The sequence below is a fragment of the Callospermophilus lateralis genome, chromosome 6 (genome assembly GCF_048772815.1).
Source record: "Callospermophilus lateralis isolate mCalLat2 chromosome 6, mCalLat2.hap1, whole genome shotgun sequence".
Classification (NCBI taxonomy): domain Eukaryota; kingdom Metazoa; phylum Chordata; class Mammalia; order Rodentia; family Sciuridae; genus Callospermophilus; species Callospermophilus lateralis.
In genome coordinates this window covers 111340068-111359730 of record NC_135310.1, presented here as the reverse complement: position 1 = coordinate 111359730, position 19663 = coordinate 111340068, and the positions used below count along the sequence as shown (strand labels likewise).

Sequence of the window (19663 nt, the reverse complement as noted above, 5' to 3'; positions counted from 1 at the left end):
TTTACATTTTAGTTTTTACCAAACACAACATCTTTGTTTGTATGTGGTGCTAAGGATCGAACCCGGGTCGCACACATGCCAGGGGAGCGTGCTACTGCTTGAGCCACATCCCCAGCCCCCTTTTTTATTTTTTGAGACAGAGTCACCCTAAGTTCTTTAGGCTGGCCTCAAACTTGTGATCTTTCTGCCTCAGGTTTCCAAATCTCTGAGATTATGGATGTGAGCCACTGCACCCAACTTGTGTTTAAATTTGTTTTGTGTAAATAACATCTGAAAAATTTCCTGTCGTTAGCATCTTGTCTCTGAATGAAAATAGATTTTGATATTGTATATTATTAATAGTTCAGAACCATTATTACTTAAAATAGTTGCTGTCTTTTGATACCCATTTCATTCCTTTAATTATTTAAAAGCTGGTTATTATAATTAAAACTTTCTACCAATTCCTATATTATTGGCCAAAAGTCCAAAGTGATTAGCAGGCCTATAAACCTAATAGCTTTTCCAAGAAAGGCTGGGTCAGACTTGATATTTTAGTGCAATTTCTAGAATTGTTGAGTTTTTTTTTTTATTATTATTATTACTTGCCAGAAAACCAACTGAAAGGAGACTACTATCTTGTTGTTGTTTTATATATATATAATATTATATATTTTATATTTATATTTACATATTTTAGTTGTTGGTAGATCTTTTATTTATTTACATGTGCTGAGACCTGAACCCAGTGCTTCACACATGCCAGGCAAATGCAGTACCACTGAGCCACAGCCCTAGTCCCACTATCTTGTTTTTTAATTGAGCTATCTTTCCCAGAGTTTAGACCTTTAGCCTAAACAAGGGACATGTATGAGGGTTAGGCCCAAGCCCCAACCATTATAATAATCTTAATAACTAATAGATATTGAATATTTTTCATATTCCAGGCACTGTGTTAAGTTCTTTATAGGTGAAATCTCTTTTAAATTTCATTTATAAGGTAGGCACTAGTATTACTTTGTGTTGATAGATAAGGGATCAGGTTTAGAGAAGCTAAATAATTTTAAGTTCATATACATAAGTAGAAGATTGAGGGTTCACATCTATTATTTCAAGTTTTAGTAACCACATTCTCACAGTATATTATAGTTATTGAACAACATGATATAGATAGGGATCATACTCTGACTTGGAACCTGACATATTCTGAATTCACCTATGAATTAGAAGTCTGAAGGTAGAATCGCCTGCTAACCCCACCACATTCACATCAGAGTTATTGCCTGAAAAGAAGAATGATTTGATTGAAGAGTAGTACTTTAACACTACAGCAGAATTAATTCAGCTAAAGCTATTAAATTACATTGAATAGAATTTTATGCTGATGTACAAAGTGTAATTTCCTTGAAATATGTATTGTTGACTTCAAAGTGTAATTTGGAAAAGCCACATTCCACCAAATTTAAATATGATCGTTTACTTTTGAAATTTATCAAGTAATGAAAAATGGCCAATTTAAAAGTTTAGGAGAAAGATCTGTACAGATCAGAGAGAACTGAAATTTAAAAATATTTTGATTTGTTGTATGGTACTGGAGATTAAACCCAAGAGTGTTCTACCGCTTAATTATATTCCCCCAGCCTTTATGATGTATATTTTTTTCTTTTAGTACTAGGAATTGAACCATTGAGCAATATCCCCATATTTCCCAGTCCTTTCTTTTTTTTGTGGTGGGGTAGTTACCAGGGAATTGAACTCAGGGGCACTGACCACTGAGCCACATCCCCAGCCTTATTTTGTATTTTACTTAGAGACAAGGTCTCACTGAGATGCTTTGTGCCTCAGCCTCCTGAGTTACTGGGATTACAGGCATTCACTACTGTGCCTGCTCCTTTCTTAGAGACAGGGTCTTGCTGAGTTTCTGAGGCTGGCCTTGAACTTGCAATTCTCCAACCTCAACCTCTTGAGTTGCTGGGATTACAAGTGTGTTCCACTATACCCAGTTGCTTATGGTTTAAATAGAAGATATATGATGAATTTGGTATCCCCTTTGGAAGGTTGTCTGTCTCCCAGATGCATCACCAGATTCAAGGCACTTACCTTCAACTTGATAATTTGAATGTTAGTATTTGCAGAAGTGATTTTATTAGAGTGTGTGTATAGTGATGAGCAACTGCAATATTGACTGAAATAAAAGTCTGTATGTTAGTTTATTAATTTTTAGTTAGAAATGCTATCCTAAGAAGGACCAGCTACTCTAGTATGTTCAGTTTAATTTTCCCTGTAGGTTACCTCTTATTTGAAGACAGAATTAGAAGCAAAAGACTTCATGAAATATGTGAAAATAATAAAAGAAATAGATGATTGTAGTAAAATATTTTCTACTGTGAGCCATTTTTTTCCTTTTTAGAGAGATCCCTGTAATGTAGAAAAGTACATGCTTATATATACATATATATTTAGTTGTAGATGGACATAATACCTTTATTTGATTTATTTACTTTTAAGTGGTGCTAAGGATTGAACCTAGTGCCTCACACATGCTAGGCAAGTTCTTTACCACTGAGCCACAACCCCAGCCCTAAGTTTGTGCTTTCTATCTTGGTTTGCACAAAAAAATGTTTACCTCCATGGTTCTTCTTTTTCTTTTCTTCTGTCGTGCGCCTGCCATTGACCCCATTTAGTTGGGTTACTGTTTATTCTTTGTTAAGCCAGTTGTCTCTTTATTATATTCATTTTGAGAGGGAGAGGATGAGCCCTGACAGTCTCAAGGTCACCTCTATTTATTGCCTACACATATGATCCTTACACTTTTTAGATACCGGGAAGCCAGTGTTGAAGTGATGGAGGTAATGTCTCGTTTTGCTGTGATTGAACGTGCTAGCATCGATGAAGCTTATGTAGATCTGACCAGTGCTGTACAAGAGAAACTACAAAAGCTACAAGGTCATCCTATCTCAGCTGATTTGTTGCCAACCACATACATTGAAGGTTTGCCCCAAGGCCTTACAACAACTAAAGAGACTGTTCAGAAAGGTACTTCCATAGCATCATTATTGCTTCTGCTTCCTACCTTTGGAACCTGCTTTGCTTGGTCATGCTGATTCTTCTTGGAATGATTGAAAGGAAATCAAATATATCCTGAATGAATTACAAGGACTCGTGTGGAAGGATATACAAATTCTCTTATCTTTCCAGGTATATGCGTGTTGAGACGCTGGAAAATTACATGAAAATAAATACTTCCTTAGATACAACTAGGATAGGTTAGTGTTACTAATAGAAGGTAGAAGGCTGACTGAGCTCTTCCTTCATCTTCAGGTTAATTTATATTATTATAACTTAGTTTCTTGGTTTCTTGATTTGTAAGCAGGGTGAGTTTTTGTTTTGTTTTGCCCCTTCCTTGTTACTGAGGATTGAACCCAAGAGTGCTTTACCATTGAACTACCTACCCAGCTCTTTTTTATTTTATTTTGAGACAGGGTCTCACTAAGTTGCTGAGGCTGACTTTGAACTTGGGATCCTCTTGCCTCAGCCCCCCAGATTGCTGGAATTATAGGTGTACACCACCGCACCTAGTCAAGGTGAGCTCTTTTAGGAGAGACCTCCAAGTATAGGAAGTTGAGCCATTCAAACTTCTGATCAATTTCTATCACTTTATCTTCAGTGCAATGTTGTTCTTGTTTTACTTTACTACTTTTCTCCTTTGTAATGCAATGTTGTTCTTGTTTTACTTTACTACTTTTCTCCTTTGTAGTGTTTACCCTGTTCCCACCCCAGTGATGTATTTGATACATCTTAGATATGTGTATACCTTAATAAATTATACAGTATCATTGTATGTATGTGCTTTTTAATTACAAGATGATATTGTACTATTATAGATTTCATTTTTAAAAATTTTTTCTTTCAGTGGTGATTTTATTAACGATATTCATATGGCTGTATTTATAGGTAATTGGTGGCTTTTACCTGCAGCATAATCCATGGTGTGGATCCACCATGTTTACAGACCCCTCTCTCTAGTGATAATTCATTAGTTGTTTCAGAGACCCTAATGTTAGTATAATGAATGTCCTTACCCTCTTTAGACCTATGTAAAAGTTTCTCTGGGGAATGTTTGCAGGAGTGGACTAAGAAATCATAGGGTATACACATAAACGTAGTATCACCAAGTACTGCCAGAATACTGCCCAGCATCACTGTCACAGTTTACATTCCCCTTGGCGCACTACAAGAGTCCTGTTTCCCTCATATTGTCCCCAATAACTCATATTGTTTTGTTTCCTTCATATTGTTACCAGTAATGTTTAAAAATATTTGCTAAAGTGGTAACTAAAAAGTGCTATTTTGTGTATTTTGTTTTGCTTTAATAAACACTTCTCTGATTACTAATTGAGTTTTGAGCATCTCTTCATGTACTTGTTAGTCAACTGAGTTGCTAATTTTGTGATTTGTTTGCTTTTTTTAATTGAATTTCCTGCCATTTATTTAGTTTTCGATTTGCAAGAGGTCCTTGTATATCCTCTACCAAGTTTGTCATCCATGTATTAATTTTATTTATGCTATACTTTGTTAAAACAAAAATTTTTAAGTCTGCCAATTCTTCATGTTATGATTTATGCATTTTGAATCTCATTTCAGAAATCATTTCTATCAGAATTTTACAAAGACTTTCTCTGCTTTTTCTTCTGTTTGCCTTATAGTTATTTTTAGTTTAACTTTTTTTTTTTTTTAAAGAGAGTGAGAAAGGGAGAGAGAGAGAGAGAATTTTAATATTTATTTTTTAGTTATTGGCAGACATAACATCTTTGTGTGTGGTGCTGAGGATCGAACCCGGGCCGCACGCATGCCAGGCGAGCGCACTACCGCTTGAGCCGCATCCCCAGCCCCTTAGTTTAACTTTTTTAAGATGGGAGACTCCTTAATTCTTTTTAGAGTAAGCAAGTTTTTCCAACATTTATTTCTCAATTCATTATTAACTTTCTATATATGATTGAGCCTTATTCTGAAGTATTTCATTAGCTTGTATGCTGCTGCACCAGGAACATAATTATTTTTATTACTGATGTCTAATAGTATGTCTTAATATTTGATAAGAATTCTCTCTGCTTTGATTTGTTTTGTTTCAGGAACATTCTTTAGCTATTTTGAAATATAAAATCAATTATATAGTTATGTTACTGTGCTATAGAATGTTGAAGTTATTCTTTCCAACCAACTGTACCCTGGACCCATTAACTGTCCTTTCTCCATGCATTTCTTCTGTACTCTTCTGAGTCTCTGGTAACCACTATTCTGCTTTCTACTTCTTAATATCTTTCCACTTCTTTTTAGCATTTACATATTACTAACAACATGTGATATTTGTCTTTTTGTAACTACTTAGTTCACTTAACATAATGTCCTCCAGGCTCATTTATGTTGCCACAAAGAATATCTTGAGCAACTATCTATCTCAAGACACTCTTCAGTTTATTTAGATGCTTTATTGTATTAACTTTCACATTTAGATATATGATGGTGTGCATATAGTGTGAGTAGGGATCAAGATTCTTTTATTATTATGAATATCTATTATATCTTTACTAAGACTTAACTCTTCTATAAATGTCTTGTGCATTCATTTGTTATATTCCTAGATGACTGAAAGTTTTTACTGCTATTGCAATTTTATATATTTTCTATTATATTTTCTACTTGGCTGTTGATGTGTAAGGAAACGATAAAAGTTTTTGGATTTTTTTTTTTTTTTTTTTGGTACTGGGGATTGAACCCAGTGTTGCTTAATCCCTGAGCTACATCCCCAATCCTTTTTATTTTTCATTTTGAGACAGGGTTTTGCTAAGTTGCTTAGGGCCTCACTAAGTTTCTGAGGCTGGCCTTGGACTTACAATCCTCCTGCCTCAGCCTTCCGAGTCACTGGAATTACAGGTATATGCCACCATGCCCAGCTGATAAATGATTTTTTTTAATATTTATTTTTTTAGTTATAGTTTGACATATAATACCTTTATTTTATTTATTTATTTTTATGTGGTGCTGAGGATTAAACCCAGGGTCTCACATGTGCTAGGCGAGCACATTACCACCGAGCCACAACCCCAGCCTCATGATAGCTGATTTATATATATATATATATATAAAATTTATTGTTTTAGTTGTAGATGGACACAATACCTTTATTTATGTGGTGCTGAGCATCAAACCCAGTGCCTCACACGTGCTAGGCAAGTGTTTTACCACTGAGCCCCAGCCCCAAATGATTTTTTTTTTTTTTTTTTTTGGTGGTGCTAGGGATTGAACCCAGGGCCTTGTGCATGCAAGGCAAATACTCTACCAACTGAACTATATCTCCAGCCTCTAAGTGATTTTTTTTTAATATTTATTTTTTAGTTGTAGTTGGACACATACCTTTATTTTTTAATTTATTTTTATGTGATGCTGAGGATCAAACCCATGGTCTTGTGTGCGTTAGGCAAGCGTTCTACCACTGAGCCACAACCCCAGCGCCCCCCACCCCGCAAGTGATTTTTTTAAATAAGTTCATCTTTATTTACCTCATCTAACAAAAACTTGAGAAATACTCTGTATGAAGTGCTTTAATAAAGTACACATAAAAGTTAAAAATGTTAGACTAGAATAAAATTAGGACAATAAAAACTCAGTTTGTGGTACATTAGACTATGATAATTTTAGATTCTAGATCTAAGAATTTGCATAACAGTGGAATATTTTATTTTATTTAGTCAGATGATCCAAGTAGAATTCAGTTGGATTTCCCAGGGCAAAGAATTCTGTACCAGGAGGCTTTTCAGGGGTGTCTGTATCCTTTTTACTAGACATTTTCTAGTTTTTTGTTTTTTTTTTTTAAGTTGTAGTTGGTAAATATATTTATTTTTATGTGGCTCTAAGGATCGAATCCAGTACCTCTCACATGCAAGGCAAGTGCTCTACCACTGAGCCACAGCCCCAGCGTAGTACTTTTGATAATAGCTATAGTCGCAATACCTTTCATTTGTAACATAGTTTATATGTTTGTTTTTTACTTTTTTTAACCTTTATTTTATTTATTTTTATGTGGTGCTGAGGATCGAACCCAGGGCCTTGCACCCACTAGGCGAGCACTCTGCCACTGAGCCACAACCCCAGCCCTGTAATAGTTTTGAACTACTATTTTGTAATATAATTTTTATTCAGAAGAGCTCTTTTCATTAAAACCTTTGAATGTTGAACATTAACCAAAAGGAAACTAGGCACAAATCTGTGGCAAGTTAACTTGTTGGGGGAACTGTAAGGCAATCTGTTATTACTTGAAGAAACAGTGCAGATTTCTGTAGAAAAAGCTCTTGGAGTTACAATGGTGAGTGAATGTTCCAGAGGTTGTATGTTTTAAGATATGAGAAATCACAACTACTTGGGAGGCTGAGGCAGGAGAATCAAATTCAAGGCCAGCCTGGGTATCTTAGCCAGACCCTGTCTCAAAAAATTTTAAAAGGGGGTGTGGCTGTGGGTGTAAATTAAGGTAGAGGATCTGGTAAGCGCTTGAAAGGCCCCAGGTTCAATCCATAATACCAACAAAGAAAATATAAAAAAGAAATCTGAATCAAATAGTGTGAGTTGCAGTGGATATATGAGATTTTTAAGTAGGCCTGGATGGCTTCATAATGGGAAACAATAAAAAGGAGCCAATATTTGTATTTTAACCCTATATTAGAAATGGGTGGTTGGTTGGAAGAATCTCTGAGGTGGAAGATATAGATTTTTAGGTTTTCTTTTTTGTGTGTGTGGGGAGACGGTGTACTTGGGTGTGAATCCAGGTCTTCACAAGTTATGTCTCCAGCCCTTTAAAAATTTTTATTTGAGACATGGTCTGCCCAGGCTTGCCTTGAACTTTTCATCTTCATCTTCCTACCTCAGCCTTCCACATACCTGGGATTACAGTACATGCTACTGTACCTGATAAGTTTGCTTTTAGGGCTGGGAATATAGCTCAGTTGGTAGTGTGCTTGACTTGCATGCACAAGGCCCTGGGTTCAATTCCCAGCACTGCCAAAAAAAAAAAAAAAAAAAAGTTTGCTTTTAGTTTAGTTTGAAGTTCTGTATAATAAAAATTTCAAGAAGTTATTCTGTAGGGAGGCAGAGATAAGGGATTAGAATTCATGCGTGTTTCCAATAGAAAGATGTGCATGTACTCATAAGCAAGTTGAACCATAAGACAGTTATGAGTTTACCAAAAGGAAATGTGTGTACAAAGAAGAGAATGTAGTTCAGTATTCATGATTATGGGAAATATCTTACAATCCAATTTACAACTATTCATAATTCACAGGCATGAAAGAACTAGAGACATACTAAATATGGACTTACTGGTTTAAGAAGGCAGTAATAAGGTAGGAACAAGGCAAGAAAATATACTTAAAGTACTTGGAGGGGCTCGAAGTATAGCCCAGTGATAGAGTGCAAGCTTAGCATGTACAAAACCCTGTGTTTGATCCCTAGTACCACATTTAAAGGAAAAAAAAGTATCTTAGAGGGGCTGCGATTGTAGCTTAGTGGTGGAGCACTTGCCTAGCATGTGCGAGGCACTGGGTTGGTCCTCAGCACCACATAAAATAAATAAATGAAATAAAGGTATTGTGTCCATCTACAACTAAAAAATTAAAATATATAAAGTATCTTGCAGCAGTAAATGTTCACATATAGAGAGATGAGGAAGATGAGCATGTTGAAAGATAGCTATTAATGATTGTCGCATTCTTCGAAACTAAAACACTCAGGGTCACTCCAGGTGAACTGGGCTGTACGAAATAATCAGACAAGAAACAGAGATACCTTTTTCTCTGGGGTCCTGTGACAGCTTCTCGGACCGTAAGGCCCACTGAAAGAGAGAGGGCCAGCACCTGCTGAACTCTTTTATTGAGGAGAAGCCATTCAAATGAGGCCAGGGGTCAGGTTTCAGGAGGTCTAGTCTAGCTTTATGATGTCTGCTGTCAGCAGGTTGACTGACATCTAGGAAGGCCACACCCAAAGGCAGAGCAAGAGAAGGGGACACACTAAGGGCGTTTCCATGGAACATTCTATCTCAAACAGGGCAAAGGGATAGTATCACAAAGGAACAGGTGAGCATAGCTCAATCTGTGGGGTGACACACCTACATCTGAAGACGCATTCTCAACCTCTGGGACCTGGGCAATGTCACTATGTAGTATGTAGTGACGGTCAAAGCCTCTCCACTCAGGGAAGGAGAATACGAATCATTCAGAATGGCTGCCTCCTACAAATGACTACTCCTTTCACTTTGCTGGCATGTCATAAGAAAACCTTACATATATATAAATTATCTGAAATCCAAGCATTTCTGCATGAAATACTGCAATTGAAAATAGTCACATATTGCTTCAGGATGTGAATATGTTCAGAGAAATGCATGGTTGAGTGATATCATTGTTGTTTAAACATCATAGGATGTACTTATACAAACCTAGATTGTAGCCATGCTTAATAGTGCACACCTATGATCCCAGCAACTTAGGAGGCTGAAGCAGGAAGATCACAAGTTTGAGGCTAGTCTCAACAACTTAGACCCTGTCTGAAAAAAATTAAGAGGGCTCAGCACAGTGACACACACCTGTAATCCCAGCAACTCTGGAGGCTGAGGTAGGGAGATGGTAAGTTTGAGACCTGCCTCAGCAACTTAGCAAGGCTCTGTCTCAAAAAATAGAATGGGCTGGGGATATAGCTCAGTGACAAAGCATGCTTCTGGGTTCAATTCCAAGTTCCTAACAACAACAAAACCTAGACTGTATATAGGATATATGGTATGTGTATAGTCTATTGACTGAATGTTATAATTGCCCATGACTGAAAATAGCATTTTTATTATTTTTTAATTGTCTAAATGTAGGCTGGGAACTGTGGCATATTCCTGTAATCCCAGCTATGCAGGAGGCTAAGGCAAGAGGATTTCAAGTTAGAGGCTAGCCTTGGCAATGTGGCAACATTCTCAAAAAAATAAAAAGGGGAGGGGTGGGGACTCAGTTTGTAGAGTGCTTGCCTTGCATGCAAAAGCCCTGGGTTCAATAGTATCATACACACATAAAAACAAATAAAATATCTAAAAGTGACTTCATTTTTTCCCCCCAGAGGAAATACGAAAACAAGGCTTACTTCAGTGGCTGGATTCTCTTCAGATTGATGACACCACATCTCCAGACCTACAGCTCACTGTGGGGGCAGTGATTGTGGAGGAAATGAGAGCAGCCATAGAAATGCAAACTGGTTTTCAGTGCTCAGCTGGAATTTCACACAATAAGGTGAAAGTGAATCATAGATTTCAAAGAAAAACTATTTATTTGGTACTGGGGATTAAACCCAGAAGTCCTTTACCACTGAGTGAGTTATATCCCTAACCCTTCTTATTTTTTGTTTTTTAGGACAGGGTCTCACTAAATTACTTAGGGCCTTGCTTATGTTGTTGAGGCTGGCCTCAAACTTGAGATCCTCCTGCCTCAGCTGCCTGAGCTCGATATCTTCAGTTGAGTACAGCCAGGAAAGATATGAGTGGGATATTTAAATTCTTACCCATATACTTTGGAATGAGTTTTTATGTAAAATTCTTGTTGAGGCCCAAATAAAAGTATATTAAGTATATTTTAATGGTAATTTACATTGCATTTATGTTTAATTAAAGCAGGGTAAAAAATTATAGAAAAATGCTTACTTATAAAATTATATCTAAAGTGGTTTCTTAATGACTGAGCTATCTTTGGAAGGGAGGAGGCTAGTCTTGAACTTTTATGTATTAACCTATTTTATTTTTCACTTGTCAAACATTTTTCTATTATCTCATTTTCTTGGGGGAGTTGCTTGGGAATGTTATGCTTTTGCCTATCCCCCCTTTTATAATAGGAATGATAAGATAAATCCAATAGTAAAATTTTATTAATTTGGACCACTATTTTAATTTAGGGAACACAGGCAATTCTCAATAATCCAGGGGCCAAATAATTAATTTTCTGATGAACTATGAGTAAAGTATAGTGAGAGCATAGACTTTCATACCCTTCTGACCAAGACTCAATAGTTGGGCAGTGGTTGATATCCCTGGTTGCTGCTCTCTCCCCCATCTCTAATGGGAGGATAGTTGTTAAACTGCCCAGAATTATTTTTTGTTTTTCTGGTTAGATGGAGGTGTGTGGGGGGGGGGCAGTATTTTCAATGTAATTTAAACCAGACTAAATGTTGCCTAATAGAAGTTCCTAAATAATTTCTGTAATGCAGTTAAAGAATGATTTTATATAAATTATAATTTGCATAAGGATACCACTGAACTGTGTTACTATTTGAAGAGTTCTCAAGGATTTAAATGTAAATTTTTTCATTTTTAAGTGTTTTTGCTCTTAGAGGATAAATTTGAGCCCAATCTCTATCACAGATACTAAATTATGGTAATCTGTATTAAATTTAGGAACCAAAACCATTAGGTAGGGTAAAACATTTTATTTTAGCATTTTCATATGGATACACTGAGAAATATATCTATCTTACTTGAGCTTCTTCTGTAGCTTCCCTGGGTTTTAAACCTCTTAAAGTAGGAAGACTTTTCAAATGTGGTGGTGCTTGCCTATAATCCCAATGACTCATGAGGCTGAGACAGGAGGATAACAAGTTTGAGGCCAGCCTTAGCAAATTACAAAACCTTGTCTCAAAAAATAAAAAGGGCTGGGGATGTACCTCAGTAGTAAAACACCCCTGGGTTCTATCTCCATTAAAACCCTTCCCATACCCCTCCCCAAAAAGTGGGAAGATCTCAAAGAATAGATGGAGGCGGAAAAATGACTAGGGGAAAACTGAGAATGGAAGAGATATAGGAAGAATAATGAGGTTAATGATAATAATGGTTCATGTTTTCCACTGAGGATGTTGTAGAACATGAAGTTTTAGAGATTTCTTGAGTTTCTTGTTTTATTTTGTTCTTAATGTGGAATCATTAGTTTACAGCCCCTGTACTGCCTCTATGTGTGTATCTTAATTTCCACCAACTCTGCACAGGTGAGTTGACAGTCCTGATTTCCATGTTTCCAGGTTCTGGCAAAACTGGCCTGTGGATTAAACAAGCCCAATCGCCAGACGGTGGTCTCACATGGATCCGTCCCACAGCTCTTCAACCAAATGCCTATTCGCAAAATGTAAGTATTTAGGGAACACCTTAAATTTCACACATACTCAAGTGAAGATGCTCTCTGGTTGTAATTTTTTAGTCCTATAAAGTATCTGAGCAGGGAAAATAGGTACCAGGCTATTAGAAGGAAAACAACACAAACAATTAAAATGTTGAAGCATAGTGAGACTTGTTTTTTTTAAGAGAGAGAGAGAGAATTTTTTAATATTTATTTTTTAGTTTTCGGTGGACATAACATCTTTATTTTATTTTTATGTGGTGCTGAGGATCGAACCCAGCGCCCCGCACATGCCAGGTGAGCGCGCTACCGCTTGAGCCACATCCCCAGCCCAAGACTTTTTCTTTTATTTTTGTTTTTACTGGGGATTAAATCCAGGGTGCCCTATCACTGAGCTACATTACCAGTCCCTTTTCTTTTTTTTTTTTTTTTTTTTTGGTGGTGCTGGGGATTGAACCCAGGGTGCTGGGGATTGAACCCAGGGTGCTGGGGATTGAACCCAGGGTCTTGTGCATGCTAGGCAAGCACTCTACCAACTGAGCTATATCTCCAGCCCTACCAGTCCCTTTTCTAATTTTTATTTTTAGACACCTGAGGCTGGCCTTGAACTTATAATTCTCTTTTGCCTCAGCCTCCCAAGTAGCTAGAATTATAGGTGTGTGCCACCATGCCTGGCTCTGAAACTTTTTTCTTAATGAATTTTCAATTCTGAATGATCTGTGATAGTCCTATTTTTTAAAAAGATGAACTGAGTTTTAGCTATATTTTTAACTTCCTTCTAGATGTTTTTTTTTTTTTATTCAAGTCTAATTCTATGTTCCAAAAAAAAAATTTTTACTTGTTTTCTCTCCTCTAATATCAAATAAGGTGTTCAGAGCTATTGAATTGCCCCCCAACTAGTTATGAAAGAAGACAATTCAAAAGAATAACCAAGTTGTGTGTACCAATTATGTGTTATTGACAAGGGCTTATAATATTGTTGAAGAGCACACACAAAAAAAGAAAGTAATCAGAAGGATTTATGAACAGGGCATGCAATTTTGCTTTCAGGTTGGCAAATATGGAGAGTCAGCCAAGAATAGTAAATAAAACAGCACTGATTTGGAGAATATTTGTAGCACAAGGAGGGGAGAAAGTGGAAGATATTTTCAGTGAACTAAGATGTGAACTAGTTAATATTGATGAACACAGGTAATGGAAACAGACTCAAAAATTAGGTTAAGACAGATTATAGAGTACTTCAAAGGCCAGGATGAAGAATTTTGACTGTATTCTTAAGTATAAAATGGTTTTATATGAGCATGGTGGTGCACATCAAATAAAAGGAACTAGGGATTGGGTTTGTAATTTTAAGCCTCAAGTAGGAAAGTAGATTTTTTTTTTTTTTTTTTTTTTTTTTTTAGGACAGTAGATCTTGAACAGCTGAAATTTTTATATATAATTGGCTTATTGCCTAATCAATAACTACTCTTTTGCTTATGCTCTTATTAATCTTCCCCCTAGATCTGAACCTGGAAGAGTATCTGAATTCTCAGAGTCATCTAGTCTGATGCTAGAAAACTAAGAGAGTATAGGACTAGGGCTAGAGATATGGCTCAGTGATTAAACCCCTAGGTTTAATCCCCAATACCTATATATTGTTTAAAAAAGAGTATATAGGATTAATATGTGCTCTCATTTTCTCTGAGTTGTTTTTGTTTTTGTTTGAGACAAGTTCTCACTAAGTTTCTGAGGCTGGCTACAAACTTGTGATCCTCCTGCCTCAGCCTCCTGAGTCACTGTGATTAAAAGGCATGAGCCATGGTGCCTAGCTTCTCTGAACTTTTTGAAGAGCTATTTATAGTATCAGAGTTCTTATGTTTGCTGTTAACTAGATATTTATGATCTGATCTGTAAATTTTTTTTTTCCCTCGTTGTCAGCCGTAGTCTTGGAGGAAAGCTAGGAGCCTCTGTCATTGAAATTCTAGGGGTAGAATACATGGGTGAACTGACCCAGTTCACTGAATCCCAGCTCCAGAGTCATTTTGGAGAAAAGAATGGGTAAGTGATTCATAATATTTTTTAATCTTTATGGAAATGCTAAGTTCAAATATAGAACCACTTAGTAAAATCTATATCTATCTTTAGTTCAACATTTATTCCTTGAGGCAGTTTCACTAGTTGGTTATTTTTGCTTTAAAATACTATATATATTTAAAGTATATATATACTATATACTTTAAAATGGTGATGCACGCCTGTAATCCCAGGGGCTTGGGAGGCTGAGGCAAGAAGATTACAAGTTCCAGGCCAGCCTCAACAATTTAGTGAGCCCTAAGCAATTTAGCGAGACCCTGTCTCAAAATTTTAAAAAAGTAAAAAGGACTGGGGATGTGGCTCTATGGTTAAGCATTCCTGGGTTAAATCCCCAGTACCCCCCCACCCCCCAAAAAAATTAGGGGAGGCTCTCCTTCTCAATATATTGCAGTGGGATTAATTAGAGAGAGCTGGAGTTCTCTCAGAGAGATCAAGTACACTTAAATTTTGGAAATTTTTCCTTTTTTTATGAAAAGGATAAAAAGGTAATATAGGTGTTTAGATTTAATAAGAATAATAATTTTTTATCATCTTAATGTTTTTATTGGTTTTATTAGGTCTTGGCTCTATGCCATGTGTCGAGGAATTGAACATGATCCAGTTAAGCCCAGGCAACTACCTAAAACCATTGGCTGTAGCAAGAATTTTCCAGGAAAAACAGCTCTGGCTACTCGGGAACAGGTAAGCAGGCATTCTTGATAGAAAATTGCCTCTTTTAAGAGGTAGTGGGTAGATTTTATTTGCTATGTAATCTTTAGCCAGTTAAATGGGAACTTTATAAAGTCTGAAGGAAAAAGGAAGCTTGTGTTCTATTTTGATATTAGTTTAACTTGGGATTTATTACTTGTTTCCATTTCTTCCATCTTAAAAAAGAAAATAAAATAGAACTGACCAAATTAAGTAGAGTTTCTCAGTTTTTGGTAGATGGAAACTTGGAAAACCTAGGATATTGTGCCTCAAGTAGGTCTTTTTTTCAATGCTTGGACATACATGAAATTCATTAAGATACCATGCCAGCAGGAAAAGAAAATGAAAATCTTGAACTTAGAGAATACTGAGAAGATTTCTATAATCTGCTATGGGGGAGGCATTGGTATACAATTCCATTTGGGTTAAAACTGAACAAATCCTGGCTGGGATTGTGGCTCAGCAGTAGAGTGCTTGCCTAGCACGTGCAAGGCCCTGGGTTCGATTCTCAGCACTACAAAAACATAAATAAGTAAGGGTATTGTCTACAACTAAAAAAAAAAATAAATAAATGTTAAAAAAAAAAAAAAACTGAACAAATCCACTGTCTAGTTCTATAATGGACCTGGAATATTTAATTTTTGCAGTGCTGAAGATTGAATCCAGGGCCTTGTGCATGCTAGGCAAGTGCTTTACCCCAACCTCCTTGAGTATTTAAATGAAGAATTGAAGTTTTAATACTTTTCTAGGTACAATGGTGGCTTTTGCAGTTAGCCCAAGAACTTGAAGAAAGATTGACCAAAGACCGAAATGATGTAAGATTTTCTTTCTTTATTCCTGGAGTAGGCTTTGGGATTTAAATCAGCTTCTCCTTACCTTTTGGAATAGGAACAAAGTTAGAAAAAATATCAGCCTAGAAAATTTTAAGAAATCTTTTACCTTCTCTTAACATAGGCCCATAAAATTCAACTTGATCTTGAAAAGCCTAGGGCAGAGTTAGGTCTCTCTCATTATCATTTGCCTCTACGTTTTTAGGTTTTCTTATCAAACTTCTGAAACCCTGAATATAGAATGGACTTTTTTCAGAGTGCATAGTCATTGAGCAGGACTCTGAGAGATTGAACCATAAGTTATTGGACTTGGGAGTAGTTTAAACCCAGAATATAAGTCACACATTAGCCATCAGACAATTTCTTTCTTTCTTTCTTTGTATATATATATGTATGTATGTATGTATGTATTGTATTGTATTAAGGAATGAACCCAGGGATACTTAACCACTGAGCCACATCCCCAGCCATTTTTATTTTGAAACAGGGCCATACTCAGTTGCTTAGGGCCTTGCTAAATTGCTGAGGCTGCCTTTGAACTTTCCTCAGATTTCTGAGTTGCTGGGATTATAGGCATGTGCCACCATGCCCGGCTCTTTGCTCCTTTTATTCAGCTCTATTGATATACTTTATGTGCTGTAAAATCCAGCCATTTCAAGTGTGTAGTTCAGTCGTTTTAGTATATTCCAGAGTTATACAGCTATTCCACAATTGATTATAGAATTGTCATACCCAGAAAGAATTCCTGTATTTATTAATAATCATTTTTCATTTCTCCCCTACCTAATCTCAGCCCTAGGTAACCACTAGTCTGCATTTTGTTTTTATGGATTTAATATTCTGGAAACTTCATATAAATGGAATCATACAATACATATGATTCTTTTGTGACTGGCTTGAAATCTTTTGTTTTTAATTGGTTCTTTTTAGTTATACATGACAATAGAATCTATTTTGATATATTTATACAAGCATGGAATATACCTTATTCTAATTAGGATCCCAGTCTTGTGGATGTACATGATGGTGAGATTCATTGTGGTGTATTCATATACGTACATAGGAAAGTTATGTAAGATTCATTCCACTGTCTTTTCTATTCCTATCTCCCTCCCTTTTCTTCATTCTCCTTTGTTTAATCCACTGAATTTCTATTTTCCTGCTTCCCTGAGTTAGTACCCACATATCAAAGAGGACATTCGACCTTTATTTTTTTGGGAGATTGGTTTATTTCACTTAGCAGGTAGTCTCCAGATCCAACCAATTACCAGCAAAATGTCATAGTCATTCTTCTTTATTGCTGAGTAATATTCCTTTGTATATATATATACCACAATATCTTTATCCATTTATCTGTTGATGGGCATCTAGGTTGGTTTCATAGCTTAGTTGTTATGAATTATGCTGCTATAAACATTGATGTGGCTGCATCATTGTAGTATGCTAATTTAAACTCCTTTGGGTATATACTGAGGAGTGGGATAAGTGGGTCAAATGGAGGTTCCATTCCTAGTTTTTTTGTTTTTTTTTTTTTAGTTGTGGATGGACACAATACCTGTATTTTGTTTATTTTTTTACGTGGTGCAGGGGATCGAACCCAGTGCCTCACACATGCTAGGCAAGCGCTCTACCACTGAGCCACAACCCCATCCCCTATTCCGAGTTTTTTGAGGAATTTCCATACTGCTTTCCAAAGTGATGGCATTAATTTGCAGTCCCACCAACAATGTATGAGTGTACTCATTTCCCCTCATCCTTGCCAACATTTATTGTTACTTGTATTCTTGATAATTGCCATTCTAGTTGGAGTGAGATGAAATCTCAATGTAGTTTTAATTTGCATTTCTCTACTTGCTAGAGATATTGAACAGTTTTTCATATATTTGTCGATGGCTTCTTTTTGAGAAGTGTCTGTTTAATTCCTTTGACCATTTATTGATTTCGTTATTTATTTTTTTGGTATTAAGCTTTTTGAGTTCTTTTTTTTAATATTTTTTAAATTCTCTTTTGTAGTTGTAGTTGTAGATGGACAGAATGCCTTTATTTTATTTGTTAATTTACATGTGGTGCTGAGGATTGAACCCAGCGCCTCATGTATGCTAGGAAAGCACTCTACCACTGAGCTATAGCCCCAGCCCTTGATTCTTTATATATCCTGGAAATTAATGTCCTATCTGAGGTATTGGTGGCAAAGATTTTTCTCTCATTCTCCAGGCTCTCTCTTCACTCTTGATTGTTTCCTTTGCTGTGAAGAATCTTTGATTTGATACTATCCCATTTATTGATTTTTGGATTTTTTATTTTATTCCTTGTGCTTTAGGAAGTCTTAGAAATCATGCTGGAATGTTGGGCCTACATTTTCTTCTAGTAGGTACAGGGTTTCTAATCTAATACCTAGGCCTTAGATCTATTTTGAGTTTTGTGCAAGGTGAGAGATGGGTTAAATTTCATTTTCTACATATGGATTTCCTGCACCATTTGTCGAAAAGGCTCTTTTCTCCAATGTATGTTTTTGGTGACTTTGACTAGTATGAGAAAATTGTATTTATGTGGGCTTGTTTCTATGTTCTTCTATTCTGAACCATTGGTCTTCATGACTGTTTTGGTGCCAATAACATGCTGTTTTTGTAACTAATTGTGTGTAGTATAAGATCTGGTATTGTGATGCCTCTTGCTTCACTATTCTAAGGATTGCTTTGGCTATTCTGGGCCTCTTATTTTTCCAAATGGATTTCATGACTACTTTTTCTTTCTTTTTTTTTTTTTTTTAATATTTTTTTAGTTGTAGATGAACACAATACCTTTATTTTATTTGTTTATTTTTATGTGGTGCCAGGGATCAAACCCAGTGCCTCACGCATGCTAGGCAAGCCCTTTACCACTGAGCCACAACCCCGGCCCTACTTTTTGTATTTCTATGAAGAACATAACCGGAATTTTAATGGAATTGCATTAAATCTGTATATCGCTTTTGGTAGTATGGCTGTTTTGACCATATTAATTTGCCTACCCATGAACCTGGGAGATCTTCCCATCTTCTTCAGGTTTTAATGTTCTATAGAATTTTTTTTGTTTGTTTTGTTTTTTGTTTTTTAGTTGTAGGTGGACACAATGCCTTTATTTTTATTTAATTTTATGTGGTGCTGAGGATCGAACTCAGTGCCTTACCTGTGCTAGGCAAGCACTCTACCACTGAGCCACAACCCTAGCCCCTGTTTTATAGTATTCATTGTAGGTCTTTCACCTCTTTTGTTAGATTGATTCCCAAGTGGTTTTTTTTTTTTTTTTTTTTTTTGAGGCTATTATAAATGGGATAGTTTTCCTAATTTCTTTTTAAGCTGATTCATCATTGGTGTATAGGAACATGCAATTGATTTATGGGTGTTAATTTTGTTTCCTGCCAGGCATGGTAGTGCACACCTGTAATTCCAGCAGCTTGGGAAGCTGAGATAGGAGGATTGCGAGTTCAAAGCCAGCCTTAGCAAAAAACGAGACACTAAGCAATTCAGTGAGACCCTGTCTCTAAATAAAATACAAAAAGGGCTGGAGATATCACTTAGTGGTCAAGTCTCCCCGAGTTCAATCCCTGGTAACTCAGCCAACACCAAAAATATTTTTTTATCCTGCTACTTTGCGGAATTCATTTATGAGTTCTGTAAGTTTTCTGGTGGAGTTTTTTGAGTATTCTAAATATAGGATCATGTCATCAGCAAAGAGAGATAGTTTGAGCTCTTCTTTTCCTATTTGTATCCCTTTAATTTCTTTTGGACTGGCTTGTAATTATTTTTTTGGGGGGGTGGGGTGGGGGGCGTATCACATCCCCAGCCCTATTTTATAATTTATTTATAGAGACAGGGTCTCATTGAGTTGCTTAGTGCCTTGCTGTTGCTAAAGCTGGCTTTGAACTCA

The 19663-nt window shown here is 36.2% G+C and overlaps 1 protein-coding gene across 3 annotated transcripts in view; it reads left to right on the top strand.

Moving 5' to 3' along the window:
• Positions 1-19663, top strand: part of Polh (DNA polymerase eta) — a 36319-nt gene that overhangs the window by 6139 nt on the left and 10517 nt on the right. For all 3 annotated transcript variants that reach the window (XM_076858657.1, XM_076858656.1, XM_076858655.1), the window contains exons 4-9: positions 2798-3015; positions 10126-10295; positions 12067-12170; positions 14082-14201; positions 14795-14918; positions 15674-15739. In XM_076858657.1, the coding sequence (XP_076714772.1) occupies positions 2798-3015; positions 10126-10295; positions 12067-12170; positions 14082-14201; positions 14795-14918; positions 15674-15739 (802 nt within the window). The remainder of the gene's footprint in view (positions 1-2797; positions 3016-10125; positions 10296-12066; positions 12171-14081; positions 14202-14794; positions 14919-15673; positions 15740-19663) is intronic.